The 16,247-nt window shown below is 40.4% G+C and overlaps 1 protein-coding gene across 4 annotated transcripts in view; it reads right to left on the reverse strand.

Moving 5' to 3' along the window:
• The window catches only part of CATSPERB (catsper channel auxiliary subunit beta), an 83,382-nt gene that overhangs the window by 56,429 nt on the left and 10,706 nt on the right, over positions 1–16,247 (reverse strand). For 2 of the 4 annotated variants that reach the window (XM_089522402.1, XM_089522401.1), the window contains exons 4-10: positions 16,070–16,222; positions 14,200–14,260; positions 8,831–8,926; positions 7,075–7,221; positions 6,853–6,945; positions 6,531–6,649; positions 2,502–2,534 (exon numbers count right to left, since the gene is read on the reverse strand). In XM_089522402.1, the coding sequence (XP_089378528.1) occupies positions 2,502–2,534; positions 6,531–6,649; positions 6,853–6,945; positions 7,075–7,221; positions 8,831–8,926; positions 14,200–14,260; positions 16,070–16,222 (702 nt within the window). Of the gene's footprint in view, positions 1–2,501; positions 2,535–6,530; positions 6,650–6,852; positions 6,946–7,074; positions 7,222–8,830; positions 8,927–11,484; positions 11,541–14,199; positions 14,261–16,069; positions 16,223–16,247 lie in introns of those variants that run through there. The other 2 variants (XM_089522403.1, XM_089522404.1) reach the window with 2 other exon arrangements.

Genomic DNA, 16,247 nt, shown 5'->3' on the forward strand with positions numbered 1-16,247 from the left:
AGGAGGGAGCAAGCTTGTTTTCTTCTGCTCCAGAGAACAGGACCCGGAACAATGGATGCAAGCTACAGGAAAAGAGATTCCACCTCAACATTAGGAAGAACTTCCTGACAGTAAGGGCTGTTCGACAGTGGAACACACTCCCTCGGAGTGTAGTGGAGTCTCCTTCCTTGGAGGTCTTTAAGCAGAGGCTAGATTGCCATCTGTCGGGAATGCTTTGATTTGGTTTCCTGCATGGCAGGGGGTTGGACTGGATGGCCTGTGCGGTCTCTTCCAACTCTATGATTCTATGATTCTAGGATGGAGCCTTCACTTGTGGCTCAAATGTGTATTCTGACAGAGCATCTTCAAGGCCATTTTCTTCTCTGGGAAGATAGACAGGAAAAATGGAGATGTCCCTTTGAATGCACCAGCAGGGACGTAGCCAGGATTTTGGGAAGGGGGGGGGGGGTTTCCAGACTAAGTGCCACCATTATAATGGGGCTTGGGCACGGCGGCGTGGTGGCATGCGCCATTCATTGTATCTAACGGAAGGGGGGATCCGGACCCCATGGACCCCCCCCAACAACGTCCCTGGCACTAATCCCAGAATCAAATAGTGAGGCAAAGGAGGGTGCAAGATTGAGTACTACCTTGCTTGTTTACGTAATACATGACTGTGGTGTTGATTATCAACACTTGGACCATCATGCCTCTTAACAGAGATTCATAGGAAAGGAATGCTTTTTCTACTGCCAACAGTTTGAGAGCATTGACATGAAGGCTCTTTTCCTCCAATGACCACAGACCACCCACCACTGTAGAGACTACTGGACCAGTACTGTAAGCCACTTTTTTGGGGAATGCCAAAGTGGATTGAATGCAGTAAGGAACCAAGCCTGGATGGTGGTATGAATCGGAAAGGTGTGAGACAAGGCTAGAAGTTGTCTAGTAAACTGATGGAACAGCTACCACAACCCGTTCAGAAAGGGATTGAGATGACACAAGCAAGTTTTTGCATGGAAGGACTTTGTCTTGTCCACATAAAAAGCCATGACACATCAAATGTGTACCATATGTGGTCCTCATCCAATCGTAGTGAGGGGGAAAATAACAACAGAGCAATTTCCTGAAAAATGTGAAAAATTATGACAACCTTTGGCAGGAAATCAAAATCAGGGCATAATACAATGTTGAAATGAAATGAAATGAAGTTTTATTTATATACCGCCGTTCCTATGATCATGACGGTTTACAGCAAAATAAGATACAATACAATACAGATTACAAGCAGCATAAAAACCATATACTACAATACAACAATAAATCCATCCTATTCAATCAAATAATAAAACAATCTAAAAATACATTAAATAGTATACAGCAGCGAGAAAAAAGACAGGACATGTCCCAACTAACCCCTAATAAGAAAAAAGTAACTAAGCCCCTCTCTATCTCCCTCCCTCTAGAGAGTCCCCAACAGCGGGACCAGGCAACAGTCCTTGGCACTCCGCCCTGGTGGTATAGGCGGCGGACAGAGTCCCCTGGGCCGCTCCTGCCCACATAGAAAAAGGGCGACGGCGGCGTCCTCTTCAGGAGGAGCCGGCGGGCCGGTTTTTGTAGGGGCCGCTCCCACCGGCCCCGCCCCCCGGAAAAACGCCACGGCGGCGGCGGACAAAGTCCTCTGGGCCACCCAGCCCGGATGGAAAGGGGCGGCGTCGGCGTCCTCTTCAGGGGGAACCGGCGGGCCGGCTTTTGTAGGGGCCGCTCCCACCGCCCCCGCCCCCCGGAAAAACGCCGCGGCGGCGGCAGACAAAGTCCTCTGGGCCGTCCAGCCCGGATGGAAATGGAGAAAAAGAGAGTAGGTCTGATTTGGCAGCCTGCAGTCGGGATGGCATGCAAGGCAAAGGAGCACTGCAAACCATAATTGCCTTGGTTACCATGAAGTTATTAGGATGCAATCAGCTAATTTGTTCCTGATATTGGCTAGTTCCTTTGTTAAACAGAGGAAGTATGGGAAAATGTAATGTTTTTGGCCTATCCAGGAGCACATGAATACATCTTTTAGGAATGTGGCACCCTCCTTCAACTTTGGGCTTCCACTAAAACATTTAGCTTCATTTCAGAAGTTTCCAAACATCTCTGTACAGATGCAGAATAACTCACAAAGGCTACACTGCAAAAATAATCCAGTTTGCACTACTTTAACTGCCTTTGCTCAGTGCTATAGAATTCTGGGAACTGTAGTTTGCTGTGACATCAGAGCTCTCTGACAGATAAAGTTAATGTCTCACAAAACTACAGTTCACAGAATTCCATAGCACTGAGCCATGGCAGTTAAAGTGGTGTCAAACCTGATTATTTCTGCAGTGAGGATACAGCCAGAGACAACAAAGAAGAATTTATTTTCACCAGAAAGGAAGAACAGGCATTTGTAAGTGTCTGAAACTGTTTTGAACAAGGTTGGAGAAAGTAAACTAATTTGACATTAGGAACAGCAAAAGTAATATATAACAATTTCTCACCATTTCAAAGCCGCACAAGGTTGGTTTGCTGAACTGGAAGAAAATAAGATAATAAAATGAAATGTAATAATGTGAAGAAAATTTTTCCTCACATTTCTCACAAAGTAATTTTAGACATATATTACTTTACACAACCACTTACTACATCTTCTTGATCTTGAGATGCTCCACTGTACATTATACCCAGTCATTATGATTAGCAAAATAATAGTCTTTTAAATCATGCATATGCCTCATCACTGTGGCAGTCATCAAACACTATATCCACTGAGCACCATATATGTAAGGAATCCAGCTGCTTGAATTGATTTGTAATGCAGAAGTAGTCACATTCTTTCACACTCAACCAATCTTTCTGTCCTACAAATCATGTCTGAGTCTGAACTCTCTCTGTAAAGTCTTTCTTCCTACTTAGCAATTAAAACTTAGAATAAAGTTGGGGAAGCTTTGTCCTCCAGATATTATAGATTTCAACTCCCATATTGAGGGATTATGAGCTCTAGACCAAAATGACCAAAGGGCCCCCATTCCTGGATTAGCCAGTGGGTGTGGCTAATCTGCAGTTTGAATGTCACAAGTGACACTTGCAGATAGGTGAAGGATTTAGGGATCTAGCTTCAGCACAGAGTTGGACCTGCATCTCTGTATGCCTTTAGTTCTGTAATGCTGCTGACTTCCCAGCTCCATACAATGAACCAAATATAAATATTATGGCATGAAGGCCTATATGTGTACTCTACCGTATAACAGAATTGTTGGAATCTCAAAGGGGTCATGAAGACTGGCAGCTTGGCGCAGTATCTGGCTGGTGTCAGTCAGCACCTGATTGGTACAGGGCCACAGCAACGGCACAGGCCCTGTCTTGATCCAGACCATCATCACAGTCTCCAGCCCAGCCGCCATCAGGAGTGGCATTTTGCTGCTCCTTTTTGTGCTGGCTCTTCTGGGTTTGAGCGCTCTTGGCATACACCCCATGCAGCTTCCAACCACTTTCAGGGCATGTGTCATGTGCACACCCCATCCCTGAAGCGTCTGGAAGCCACTTTTCCCTGCCTGTCTGTATTAGGCCAACCTTTGCATGCCGATACTCACTGGCAGATAGACTGAAGCGATGTTCTAGGAGTTCAGGCACAAGATTTCATGGTATCTTCCTATTTGTTAAATGAAGTAGGAGGGTATCAAGACTGGGGCTGAGGGCAGGTGAGACGCCAGAGAACAAGGGAAGATTACATGATGCAGGAAGAGAGCAGGTGTGGACAAATCTACAAAACATGCATTTGTCCATACCCACTTTCTTCTTGCATCATGTAGTCTTCCCTTGTTCTCTGGCATCTCACCTGCCCTCACTCTCAATCTTGATACCCTCCCTAATACATGAATGACATGTGAGAAGAGGTTTTTCTCCATGCGATGTTCCAACTTTCTTTCATGGAGTGGAGTGGACTGGTGAACTGTTCAGCATAGTTCATTAATGATTGTGCTTTAGAGCTCCACTACTATCTCTCACATTTCCCAGCAAGAGCAATTAGAAAAGTTAAATACGATTTATGACACATTAGCCAAATGTGTAGTGGACTGAGTTCTGGACTAGCACTCTGGGAGACTAAGGTTTAAATCCCTGCATAGCCATGGAAACCCACTGTAAACCCACTGAAATTTTAGGGTAAAGTTAAGTGTAAGCCAAGGGCTGATAATAACTTCATTGAATTACTTGGCCAGTGGCTATTCACTGTTTTGTTTTTGTTGTTGTAGTCTTTTCTAACTTATGGTGACCCTATCACAGGGTTTTCTTGACAAGAGATATTCAGAGGGAATTTGCCATTGCCTCCCTCTGAGGCTGCAAGAGTGTGAGAGGGGTTAAAATCTAGTTTGGACAACAAACTTTGCACACCTCCCACCAACCAGGATCAGGATCAGGTTATGAACAACCAGGAATCAAGCCATCTCCCCCACCTGAAGGACCCTCAAGCACGCCTAACAACACTTCAGCCTGTGAGCAAGTCCCACCAGTTGGACTTATTTCTGTGTAGGAACATAGGAAATCATTCAGTTCATAAACAGTGCAATTTCCTATGTTCCTACATGGAAGTAAGTCCAACTAGTGGGACTTGCTCACAGGTAAGAGGGCAAAGGGTTACAGGCTTATCAAAGATGACAAAATTCCTTTGGACCCTGCAGGAAATAGATTCAAAGAAACATGGGACCAGGTTGTAATTTTTACTGGATTGGGGCCAATAGGTTTACAACCTAGCTCTTCTAATCTGAAGAGGTTTTTTATTTTGTTAATCTTGAGCAGAGGTCACATGGGTAACTTTAAATGTCATGGGCTAAACTGAATGAGGGGGTATTTAATTCTTCTGGAGTAAGGGAATCCAGTGAGAGAGCCACCCAATGTGAATGCAGGGAGGCAGTAAAACTGACAAGAAAACAAGAAGGGCTATTTATATGGATATGGATACACAAATTTATGTATATCTGCATGCATACTGGGAAGATTTTTTTAAAAGCACAGCCGGTGCAGTCATGTGATCTAAAATAATCCATTTAACACAGAGACATGGTAGAAATACCTCTTTTCTCCAATGTGACTTTGGGTGGGTGAAATGTGTGGTTTTCAAGTCCAATTTCACAAGCTTTTAAACGTTCCTACTGCCTTTCTCCACTAGGATAAAAAGGGATAATTGGAGCTTCACTTACTGTAGTATATGGAAGTGCAGTATAACTTCAGAACCTTTATAGTGATTTTCTAGTATACATTTGCACCAATGTTGTATCTTTTTATTTAGGGCTTTAAGATTTAATCCAAATGTTGCCATGTTACTGAGCAACACAGGCAGAAAAATCCTGCAATCAAGTCTTGCACAGGCAACTCATTGGACACATTGAACTTTTGGCACGGTACATATGTATGAAATTTAATATTGTCAAGATGATGGGCCCACTGTAATTTTATGTCATGTTGATAAACATATGTTGTTGTGTGCAACCCTAAATTAAGTCTATCATGAGGTTTTCTTGCAAGATTTGTTCAGAGAGGGTTTGCTATTGCAAGGAGAGACTAAGAGAACGTCACTTTCGCAATGTCACCCAGTGGGTTTCAATGGCTGAACAGGGATCTGAATCCTGGTCTTCATAGTCCAAGTCTAACACCCTAACCACTATACCAAACTGGCTCTTTGCTAAAATGTAATGAGCCTTAAGTTGTGATTGTATGTGCTATATTCAATTATAGATGGCCCCACAGAATCCAGAAAGAGAGATGCCAACACTCTCATTTTTCTTTTATTTTGTGTGTGCGCGCACACATGGAAAAATCACAATAAAAAGAAAAAAGGAAGAGCAAAACTTGTGGTCTCTCTCAACACCAGGAAAAGACATCCCAAGTTTTGTGTTGTTGTCTGCCTCCAAGTTGTTTCTGACTTATGGACAACCCATTGTAAGATTTTCTAAGGCTGAGAGTGTGTGACTTGCCCAAGGTCATGCAGTGGGTTTCCATGGCTGACTGGGGAACTGAACCCTGATCTCCAGAGTTGTAATTTCAACACTCAAACCACTGCCCCATACTGATTCTTTAACCCAAGTTTACTGTATGATTATTAATAATTTCAATACAGTTATCCCTCTACATTCACTAGGGTTAGAGGCACAGGACTCCCATGAATGTAGAAAACTTCAGATAAAAACACTATGTTTTTCCCTGAGAGAACACCTCTCTGGGAATCTCTAGGTCCTCCAGACATTGACCATAGAATTGCTCTGGAGGAGCTACAAATGCTTAGTGGAGTGTTCTCTCTAGGAATCTCTAGGTCCTTCAGTTCGACCTTTGGTTAAAGTTGACTATAGAGTTGCGCTGGGGGAACTACATATTCTTAAAGAGAACATATTAATAAAATCCATGAATAATCAAATCCACAAAAGTCAAAGCTGCAGATGTGGAGGGATGAGTGTATTTTCTTTTACAGTTTCTCTATTAATAATTTATGTAACACCAGGGAATATGTTGGTATATTCAGAGTCATATTTACGTACTTTCAGCATCTGTCCTGTTGGATAACGCAGATCTGCACTAATAAATAATCCCAATGTAGTAAGTATTATCAGACGAGTATTTATTAGAATTAGATCCACAAGTGCAAGACCACTGCAATCTATAAGAAAGAAAAAGCACAATGAAAAATCTTAGCATAGATTTTTCTTGGCCAGCAATGAGGGACAGCTCTTTAGAGCCCAAGGTTTGGAATTCTAACATTACCCACCCCTCACTCCATGCATTACCTATGATAGGACAGGCTATTTTTAAAAAAAGAATAGGAATAGTCTAATTGAAGCATTGAAAAGAAGTAGTAATTACCATCATCTAGGACAGCACAAATGGTGCTTGTCATATTATGCCACAACGTATCTCGAGTAATAAATCCAGTGTAAGTGATTCCTATAATTACTCCTATAAAGAAAAAAGTAGATGTTTAGATATGGGGCTTTGGTTACCCATGTAGGGGGTAATGCAACATCCCAACCACTGATTCTATGATTCTGTGACATTTAATGATGTACAGTAATGTACTATACTTACCTGTTACTCCAGAGGTATAAATTGCACCTAGTATTCCTGCATCACTGGCACAGGGACTTTTTGTTAATGTGGTATTTATTATCTGATTCAATGAAGAAGTAATATCCACTGGTGTACCAAGTTTCCAAATCCACTGAAGAATAGGCTCTGTAAAATTAGAAAACACCAGTAAGTCAGGAATCTTGGTTTATCATTATGTACAAATATGGCAACTGTTACTAAATTATGTTGTTTTATTTTTTCTAGCAACAATATAATTTAATAATAATAATTTGTTTTATTTATATACTGCTATTCCAAAGATCATAGCGGTGAACAGCAAGTAAGCTAATTAGCAAGTAAGCTAATTTGCCCCCAACAATCTGGGTACTCATTTTAGCGACCTCGGAAGGATGCAAGCCTGAGTCAAGCTTGGGCCCTTTTGCTGCTCTTGAACTCGCAACCTTGTGGTTTCGAGTGAATGGCTGCAGTACAGACATTTAACCACTGCGCCACCAGGTTCATGAGGTTCCCTAAGCACATGTTTCTGAAATGTACTTAAACACATATGAACCATTTAAAGAATTGCTTTCAAGCATGAAGTGTAGGTGAAGGGGAAAATGCATACCACCTAATCTCCAATTAGTATAAATCAGTTGTTTATGAAGGTCCCTAGAGAAGACTTAGCACAATGCCTCCCCCAGAGGGGCCTCCTTTACACTGGGCCTCCATGGGGACTGGTACTAATATTCTTCAGCATAATCTCATGGTTGCAGCCATCATGAGACTTGGGGCAAAATCTGGCAAGATCTCACCCCAGATCTTGGCCAGATCTCATGAGAACATGAGAATCTAGTCTCCTTATGATATTTCTCTGACACAACTGAACCCTGCCCCACTTCATGAAGAAAGCAAGCATCTGACAGAAAGTATCATGATCTGTTTTTATATATTAAAACAGAAAATAAATTTACAATCCTAATCTTATGTGACACAACATGAAAATGACACAAATAGACTGGGAGGAAGGTGTGGCTTGAAGCCACCCCTTCCAAAGCCGGATTGTACCACCACAACAGCATGTCACAGCCCTAATTTGCCTTGAAGCTGGCCAAAAAAGGAGAGGCAAAGAGGCTTTTCCGGCCCTGCCACATGCTCGGGGTGGCTTCCTGGTGCTCTGGTGACATGCAGCATGTAAATGCCATGCTGCATGTCCCAAAAGCAGGCTCATGTGTGGGCAGTCAAGCTGTTTCTGGGCCACTTGGGAGCGTGTGGAGTGTTCAAACAGCATCTTGGACCAGGCCCGTAGCTAGGCTGGGGCAACCGAGGCACCGCCCTGGGTCCTCCAGCCAAAGGCCCCCCCAAATGGCAGTGCACCAAGATGGCACCCATAGTGCGTGGTAGGACATGGGAGCATATGAACGCTCCACCCTACTGAGCCCTACTGTCTGCCCCAGGGCCCCTAAGGGCCTAGCTATGGGCTTTTCTTGGACAGTTGCTAAATCTACTTTGGGTTGATCTTGATTCACTTTTTGGTTTGATCTTGGTTCGTTTTCTAGTCTGTCAAACTAAAAATATCAGCACATTATTTTGTGTACATACTTCCATCTTTCACTATATTAGGCTCATTAGGATTGGTGTCCTACATGGCTTCCTAAACTCAACATATGAATATATTCATAGGGTACTGTACTGAATGTGTAAATAATGTGTCGATAATTCTACAGAGATATCATTACAAGTAAAACTCCAAGAGTTTACATAAAGTATGGCTTACCTCTCATAATATCTAGTAAAGTTCCTTCGGTAGTAAACATATTTAATCCATGATGCATATTAAATTTTACAAACCACTCCTCTATTGGAGCAATATCTGTTTCAACAGGACATACAAAAGAAACAGTGATTATTCCTATGAGCATACTGTACATCGGTGAGATTATGCATCAGCAGACATAGTTATGACAATAGAGATTGGGGAGCTGGAGAATAATGTCTGTCATGCTCTTTATTTTACTGGTTTCATTGAGAAAGGCAGGTCAAGCCTTGAGGTCCTTCCACAATTGCTTTTCTCAGTGCATCCTGCAACTGAAAGAGTACAGCAGTTGTCTAGTGTACCAATCTGCAGAGGATTGGAAATCTTTCATTTGGGGTATCACCTGGCCTAAGACATAGGTTTTGGGGTCATGTTCAGTTAATGAATGTAAATGTGAAACCCCACAATTACAAAATTGTAAATCCAGTTTATGATTTCATAAATACTGAACAGAATGCCAACCATTTGTATATACAGTCAGCCCTCCATGGCTACAGATTTTCTACCCACAGATTCAAAATGTTGAAAACATTTTAAAAATACAGCCGTCCCTCCACATTTGTGGATTTGACTTTTGGGAATTTGATTATTCACAGATTTTATTAATGTGGTCTCAGAGGAATATCTAGAGCCTCCAAGGCAACTCTATGGTCAACTTTAACCAAAAGTCACACGAAAGGAGCTAGAGATTCCTAGAGAGAACACTCCAGTAGGCATTTGTAGCTCCTCCAGCACAATTCTATGGTCAATGTCTGGCAGATGTCGACCACGGAGTTGCACTGGAGGACCTAGAGATTCCTAGAGAGGTGTTCTCTCAGGGAAAAACATAGTGTTTTTGTTATTTGTGGTTTTTCCACATTCACAGGGGTCTTGTGTCCCTAACCCTAGCAAATGTGGAGGGACCAATCTATATAAATCCCAAAAAGCAAAGCTTGATTTTGCCATTTTGTGAGACACCATTTTATTGTGCCATTGTATTTAATGGGACTTGACCATCCACAAATTTTGGTATCTATGAGGGATTCTGGAACCAAATCTGAGGATCCTGTGGACTCATTGTACCCACTTTTAATACATGAGTCAATGTGGTACGCATCATTTAGTGGACTTTTAAATAATATAATTTATCTTTGGAAAGTGCTGCCATACTTTACCTGGTTGGGGAGGGGACTCAAAACTTGAAATATGTATTGACATTCTCTTTATTTCATCTCTTCTTTATAGGTCCCTTTACATACATGTTCTTTCTTATATGTCTCTTCTTACAGGCCTATCCTGCCTAGTCTCTTCTGGCAGGGCTATCCAGATGATTTTTAAATTATATATTGTAAATTATGAATTTTCAAGTATGAACTGACTATTTTAATATGTATTGCAGAGCTTTAAATGTGCTAGTTACAAAGGTTATGTGTAACTAATTCATTTTTCCAAATAATAAAGATATAAATTTATCATCTCAGCATAAAGAGGGATCACTACTTCTATGTTGGAATTATTTATGTGTTTATTCTGCATAGCCAGTTAGTTATCCAATGCCTACGCAAATAAAAAAGTCTATCTGACAGTAGAAGGGGAGCAGGTAGGGGATCAGCCTAGTCTCCTGTAAAATGTCTACTTTTAATTTTATACCTGGCTTCATTAAATCATGGTGAAGGAATATAACTTGGCTCAAGAGCTGGTTCATAGTATGCTTCATGCTGCTATCTCACTGAACTTGGAAAGTTGTTTTTTAAACACTGGTTCATTCCACTACTTCTTATAGTCTAAGACGTCATATGTTGTCTATACTTATTACACTGTTATAACAACTTATTATGCTGTTTTAGAAATCAGCTCATTAATTGCTTGCTCAATTGTTCTTCGCTTTTCTATAACTTTTTTTTTATATAGAAAAGAAAACTCGATGACTCATAACAGAATGGCATAAAACCTGAAAAATGCTTGTCAAATTGGCTGTTACATTTTTTCTTGAGTAACTTTAAAACTAATGAGAAACTCTTACTTGTTACACTAGTAAAGTAATACCATCCCTGTGCAGTGCATTACTTTTGACATGTAAATTCTTTACACCTCCATTACCAAAAAAAGTAATTTGTTACAGATCACTATCTATCTATCTATCTATCTATCTATCTATCTATTTAAATATTTCTAGCCTGCCTTTTATCTAGACATCTCAGGGTGGCACACAGTAAAACCAACCTGAAACAGAGTATTTAAATAATTAAAATTATTTTTAAAAGGTATAAAACAAATTGAAGAAGTTTTAAAAAATTAAGAATTAAAATATTTTAAAATTAATAAAAACCATGTACAGTCAGCCTGCCTTATCCATAGATTTTTTTAAAATCCACAGATTCAAGCATCTATGGCTTGAAAATATATTTTTAAAAAGTATAAATTCCAAATAGCAAACCTTGATTTTGCCATTTTATATAAGGGACACCATTTTGCTACGTCTCTGTATTTAATGGGACTTGATCATCCATGGATTTTGTTATCCACGGAGGGTTCTGGAACCAACCCCCGGCAGATAACAAGGGCCCACATGGAGGGCCTAAATACACTAAAGGCACCAGATTCTGACTGATCTCAGAAGTCAAGCAGGGTCAGACCTGGTTAGTACATGGATGGGAAGCTGGCATCAAATACCAGATGCTGTAGGATTTATTTTATTAGGGAGCGAAAGGACAGGCCCAACGCCATCAGGCCTGAAGAGGAAGAGCCCTCCCCGCCCTCCTTCCAACTGTCATCTTCTGGCCTGGGAAGGAGTGAAAAGGACAGGACCAACGCCATCGGGCCTGAAAAGGACCCTTCTTCCAACTGTCATCTTCTGGCCTGGGAGGAAGTGAAAGGACAGGCCCAACGCCATCGGGCCTGGCCTCGATTAAGAAAAAGAGCCCTCCCTCCAGTCCATCTGCCTTGGTCCAGGTCTCAGAGAGAGAGAAGATCTGCTGGACCTGATCCCCTCCCTCCCTCACCATTCCCTTCTCCTTTTGTGTCATGTCTTTTTAGATTGTAAGCCTGAGGGCAGGGAACCGTCTATTATCCCCTCTGTTGTAAGCCGCCTGGATTCCCTGTGATTGGGCGGCATATAAATAAATCCTATTATTATTAATATTATTTCAGAGGAAGGAACTGGCAAAACCATCTGAATATTCCTTGCCTAAGAAAACCCTATGAAATTCATGGAGTCACCACAAGTCGACAGGCGAACTAGAAAGCGCACACACACACACACGCACACAAACGTAGGCCACTGCAACACTTTAAAGGAATGTGTGGGCTTTCCTAAATGGTTGTATTTGGAGAAATAGGCTACTCAGAGCTAGCAATCTTTTTTCCCCAGCTATGAACATAATGAATCTGCTTTCTTTCTTTCACAGCTGCTGTGTCCAGAGTCTTTTTACTGCTGCTGCCACACTCCACTGCCATTAATACAGGTGTAACTATGCTTATATATCCAACAGGATCTTGGCCAAGGAATGATTACTTTCAATATCTTTCTTAAAAATCAGCAACAAGTCTATTTTTAAGTTAGGTATGCATAGCGTAGAAAGCCTGGCCCCAGACCCTCTCTCCAAGATGGTAGTAGTAAGATTTATTCGGTCGTTGACCAGTATACAAAATAACTTCATAAAATAATAATTGCAAAATACAATTATGAATAATTGTTAAAAAACAATTTCAGATACAAATTCAAGGTCATGTTATACGCATATCAGTTTTCACCAACCAATTGGGAGCGTATTTTACATACCATGTAACAAAATTTTGCTACATTGTGAACATCACTTGGTTTCTGATTGTCCAGAAGATAACGTAAATTGAAAGTATCAGTATGTCCAGGGTGTTTGTTTAGAAGAGGAGTAATCAGCCGGTGGCGACTGTCCTTCTAGAATTGACAGTACAATAGAACATCCGCTGTAGTTTCAATAATGCCATCATTGCAAGGACAACGCTGAGTTTCATAAGGTGTTTTTTTATATCTCCCTTCTAGCACTGCTGTTCAGAGAGCATTAAACCGAGCTAAAGACAGAGCTCTTAAATTTTGGTATTGTAACATGATATAGATAGGGAGTAGGGGGTGAAACTGAGATTTGGTGATTTACCACTGTGTGTCTAGGAAAGGCAGCAATTTTCATCCGGCCTTCAATGTCTAGGATTCTTTGCTTTATAACCAGTTTTGGTTGATCAGTTTCTAACTTTAAGATGGTATCCCTAGAGAGTCCAAGAAGATTCAGATTCTTAAGTATAGCTGTTTCCCAAGAGGATTTATGGTTGTCTACCAAAATTAACTGAGATAATCCTCGAAGATTTTTATTTATCTTAAACCAATATGTGAAGATGTTAATCCACAGAAAAAGACTCTATTTTACTAATCCTTGCTTCCCTTCACAGTACAGCATTTGGTACACAGCAAGCAACCTGAAATATATTCCTCAGAAACTTTGTTTGTACTCGTCCAAGAGCAGTTATGCCACTATAGGGTCCTAGTTGGGCTCCGTGTAACAACTGTGATCGTGCTTTGGCCGTAAAAAGTTTAATTGCAGCGGGAATAAACTGATCTCCCTTGGGGGGGGAAATAGTTTTGAATAGTATTAGCTGTTCTTTGGGCATTGCGAAAAACATAATCTAAGTGAGCATAGGGTAGATCCAAGCATGAAATCCATCAGACCCACCAAATCTCTGGGAGTTATCCCCCAGACAATAGATTACTAATTAAATAGACACAAATTCCCCTGTCATATCTCCCACAACACACCTGCAGGCTTTGGCATTCAATACAGTCCAACACATAAACTAACTGCACCATTAACATGTAAACCACTTCTTCTCAACCAAGGATCTGACAACTATATGTGCTCCACACACTTCCATGCCGCCGTCCTTTGAGGATGCCAGCCATGGATGCGGGTGAAATGTCAGGAATAAATTCTTCCAGAAACCCAGCCAGATAGCCTGAAAAACCCACAGAAAACCCACTGAATCAATTGATTCATTATTTAACAATTGATTCAGTGGGTCTATTCTATTTGGCACTGTTAACAGGATTCAGACCGTAGTGTGAAAGAACACTTAGGACTTTATCACGCAGAGAAAATTGGGGGAAAGTGGGGGTTTAAACTATCACTATCCTGTGAAAAGTCATGTGATGGCAGTGAAGATTTTCACATGACATTGCAATTAAAGAGGACTTATCCCGGCAATAACCAGGTAATAACCAGCAACAAGTCATTCACAAGGAAATCTTGGCACATACTGGCACTGACCTGAATTAAGCACAGAACAATGAAAAGAAATAACAGATCATTGTAACACCTTCTCACCTGTATTATATGTAATCTCTTCTCGGGCAATGCTGATTGACCATGAATCCACATCGTCTCCCTTTTATTTAAGAAAATATGAGGGGAAGAGGTTTTCAGTTTGAAAAACACACATATATTAGGTGAACTATTATGCAATCTCATAGAATCATCTAATTTTTTTCATAGCCAATATTGTGATATATTTGAAAAGAGATTTTGTTAAGATCTGGTCCAAATCTCTCATTAACTATGAAACTTATGGAATCATGATTACTTAGCCAGCTTTTTTAAAAATCTAACTTGCCACAGACTGCTAAAACCTCTTTGCATGTACCATTCATCTGTTTCATAGAAGAGGAGTAAAATAAACTTTGAGAAACAGTTATTTGCTTCTTATTTATGCTGGGGTGGAGGGGAGCCATATTCACACTCTTGCAATCTCTTATGAAACAATAACCATCATGCCTAATATTTAAAAGCCCCCAAATGACAATTATTTGGTTTATTGTTTTATTTATACCATTGTTTCTATTTTAAAATCCTTAATTTTGAAAGCTGTCGTACTTTCCAAAATCTCTCATCAACTATGTTTTTTTACCTTGTTCACCTGCAAATTTCACAAATAGATATGTCATGGCTTATTTTAATACTAGAGCAAGAAGTAATGAAATTACTTCTTAATTAATTGAACTATCATTAACAAATTAAGTATTAGTTTGTTACTATTTATATGCTGACTTGAGGCATAACAACAACAAATGACTAAAAACAAGCTCATCTTCCATCATGGTTCTGGGTGGGGGATCTCAAGGCCAATTTATTTTTCTTATAGCAGAGGTGGAAGTGTAATCAGTTATATCTCATTATCTATGGGAATTTCCCATTTTAAGAACTGTGGGAAGGGAAGGAGCCAGAGAGTAACCATCAACTTTTGTTCATTGACTGGGATGGACAATTGCAGTCTGGGGGCTGTCTGTGGTCCCCAATCCCATTTTATACATCTAAACACAGTTTATTCTAAGCTTTTGCCCCCCCCCCCCCCCCACTTCTGCACAAGAAGCTAAAAGGTAAATGCCAAGGAGATGACTTTCCAGTCCACCCAGGATCATATGTTAGTTTACATCGTGAGCCATGCTGCTGCTCTCCATAAGAAATGAAAAGTTTCTGTGCACATGAGAATTTTACTGGATTAACTAGTATTATTAATACTAATAGTGTATGTCCCCATACACCTCATAAGTATCTTTCCAAGATTGTTTCAGTAGGTATTCATGATTCATGCTTTTTTAGTTATATGGTCTTTGTTATTATTTATATGGCAATGTATGTGACCCATTTTCATTTTATCTTTACAGTTTGTACATGACCACTGAGGAAGACACATATGTCGAAACGCGTTTGGTCAATATCTAGTATTTTGTAATGGGCATACTGCATTATCCCTTTTTAATTTGTTAGTCATTGTGCACTCCCTAACCGGTTGTATACCCTTTTATCTCATTTTGTGAGGCACAAATGAACTGATATTTTTTGTACTGTATATGTTCCCATGGGATTTGCAGTTTTCTGGCCCAGTACTGATTGTTCATTTTACGTGTATGTCTGTAGGGCGTGGCCCACAGGCTTGAATTACTTTTTATAGATCGCTAGCTTTGTATTTTAACATTTTTTTAAAATACATTCATTGCATTTTAGTGCAACACACTGTTTAAATAAAATTGCCGAGTGTCCATTTCCCCTAAACTTTTTGCTCATTCTCCAGAGTTAACCAGACATCTTCCAGATCACTTGCTATCTGATCCTTTCAAATGGAGATGCCAATGATTGAACCTGGAATCCTCTGTAGACAGAACATGCATTCTTCAACTAGGCATCCCTAAATTTTTACCACATTCATTTTGAAGTAGAAGACTTTTGAGTAGGTACTGTTGAAGATTTGTATGCTTGGAGCTAGACCTGCTGCAGTATAAAGAAGTAGATTCTTCCTCCTGTTCTCCTTGGTGTCCTCAGTGTATTTGTCATACAAATGACAAATGACTTGCTTTGAAAACATGAATAAAAAACAA

Source organism: Sceloporus occidentalis, unplaced genomic scaffold (genome assembly GCF_023333645.1).
Source record: "Sceloporus occidentalis isolate IW3139 unplaced genomic scaffold, rSceOcc1.0.p SCAF_4, whole genome shotgun sequence".
Taxonomy (NCBI): domain Eukaryota; kingdom Metazoa; phylum Chordata; class Lepidosauria; order Squamata; family Phrynosomatidae; genus Sceloporus; species Sceloporus occidentalis.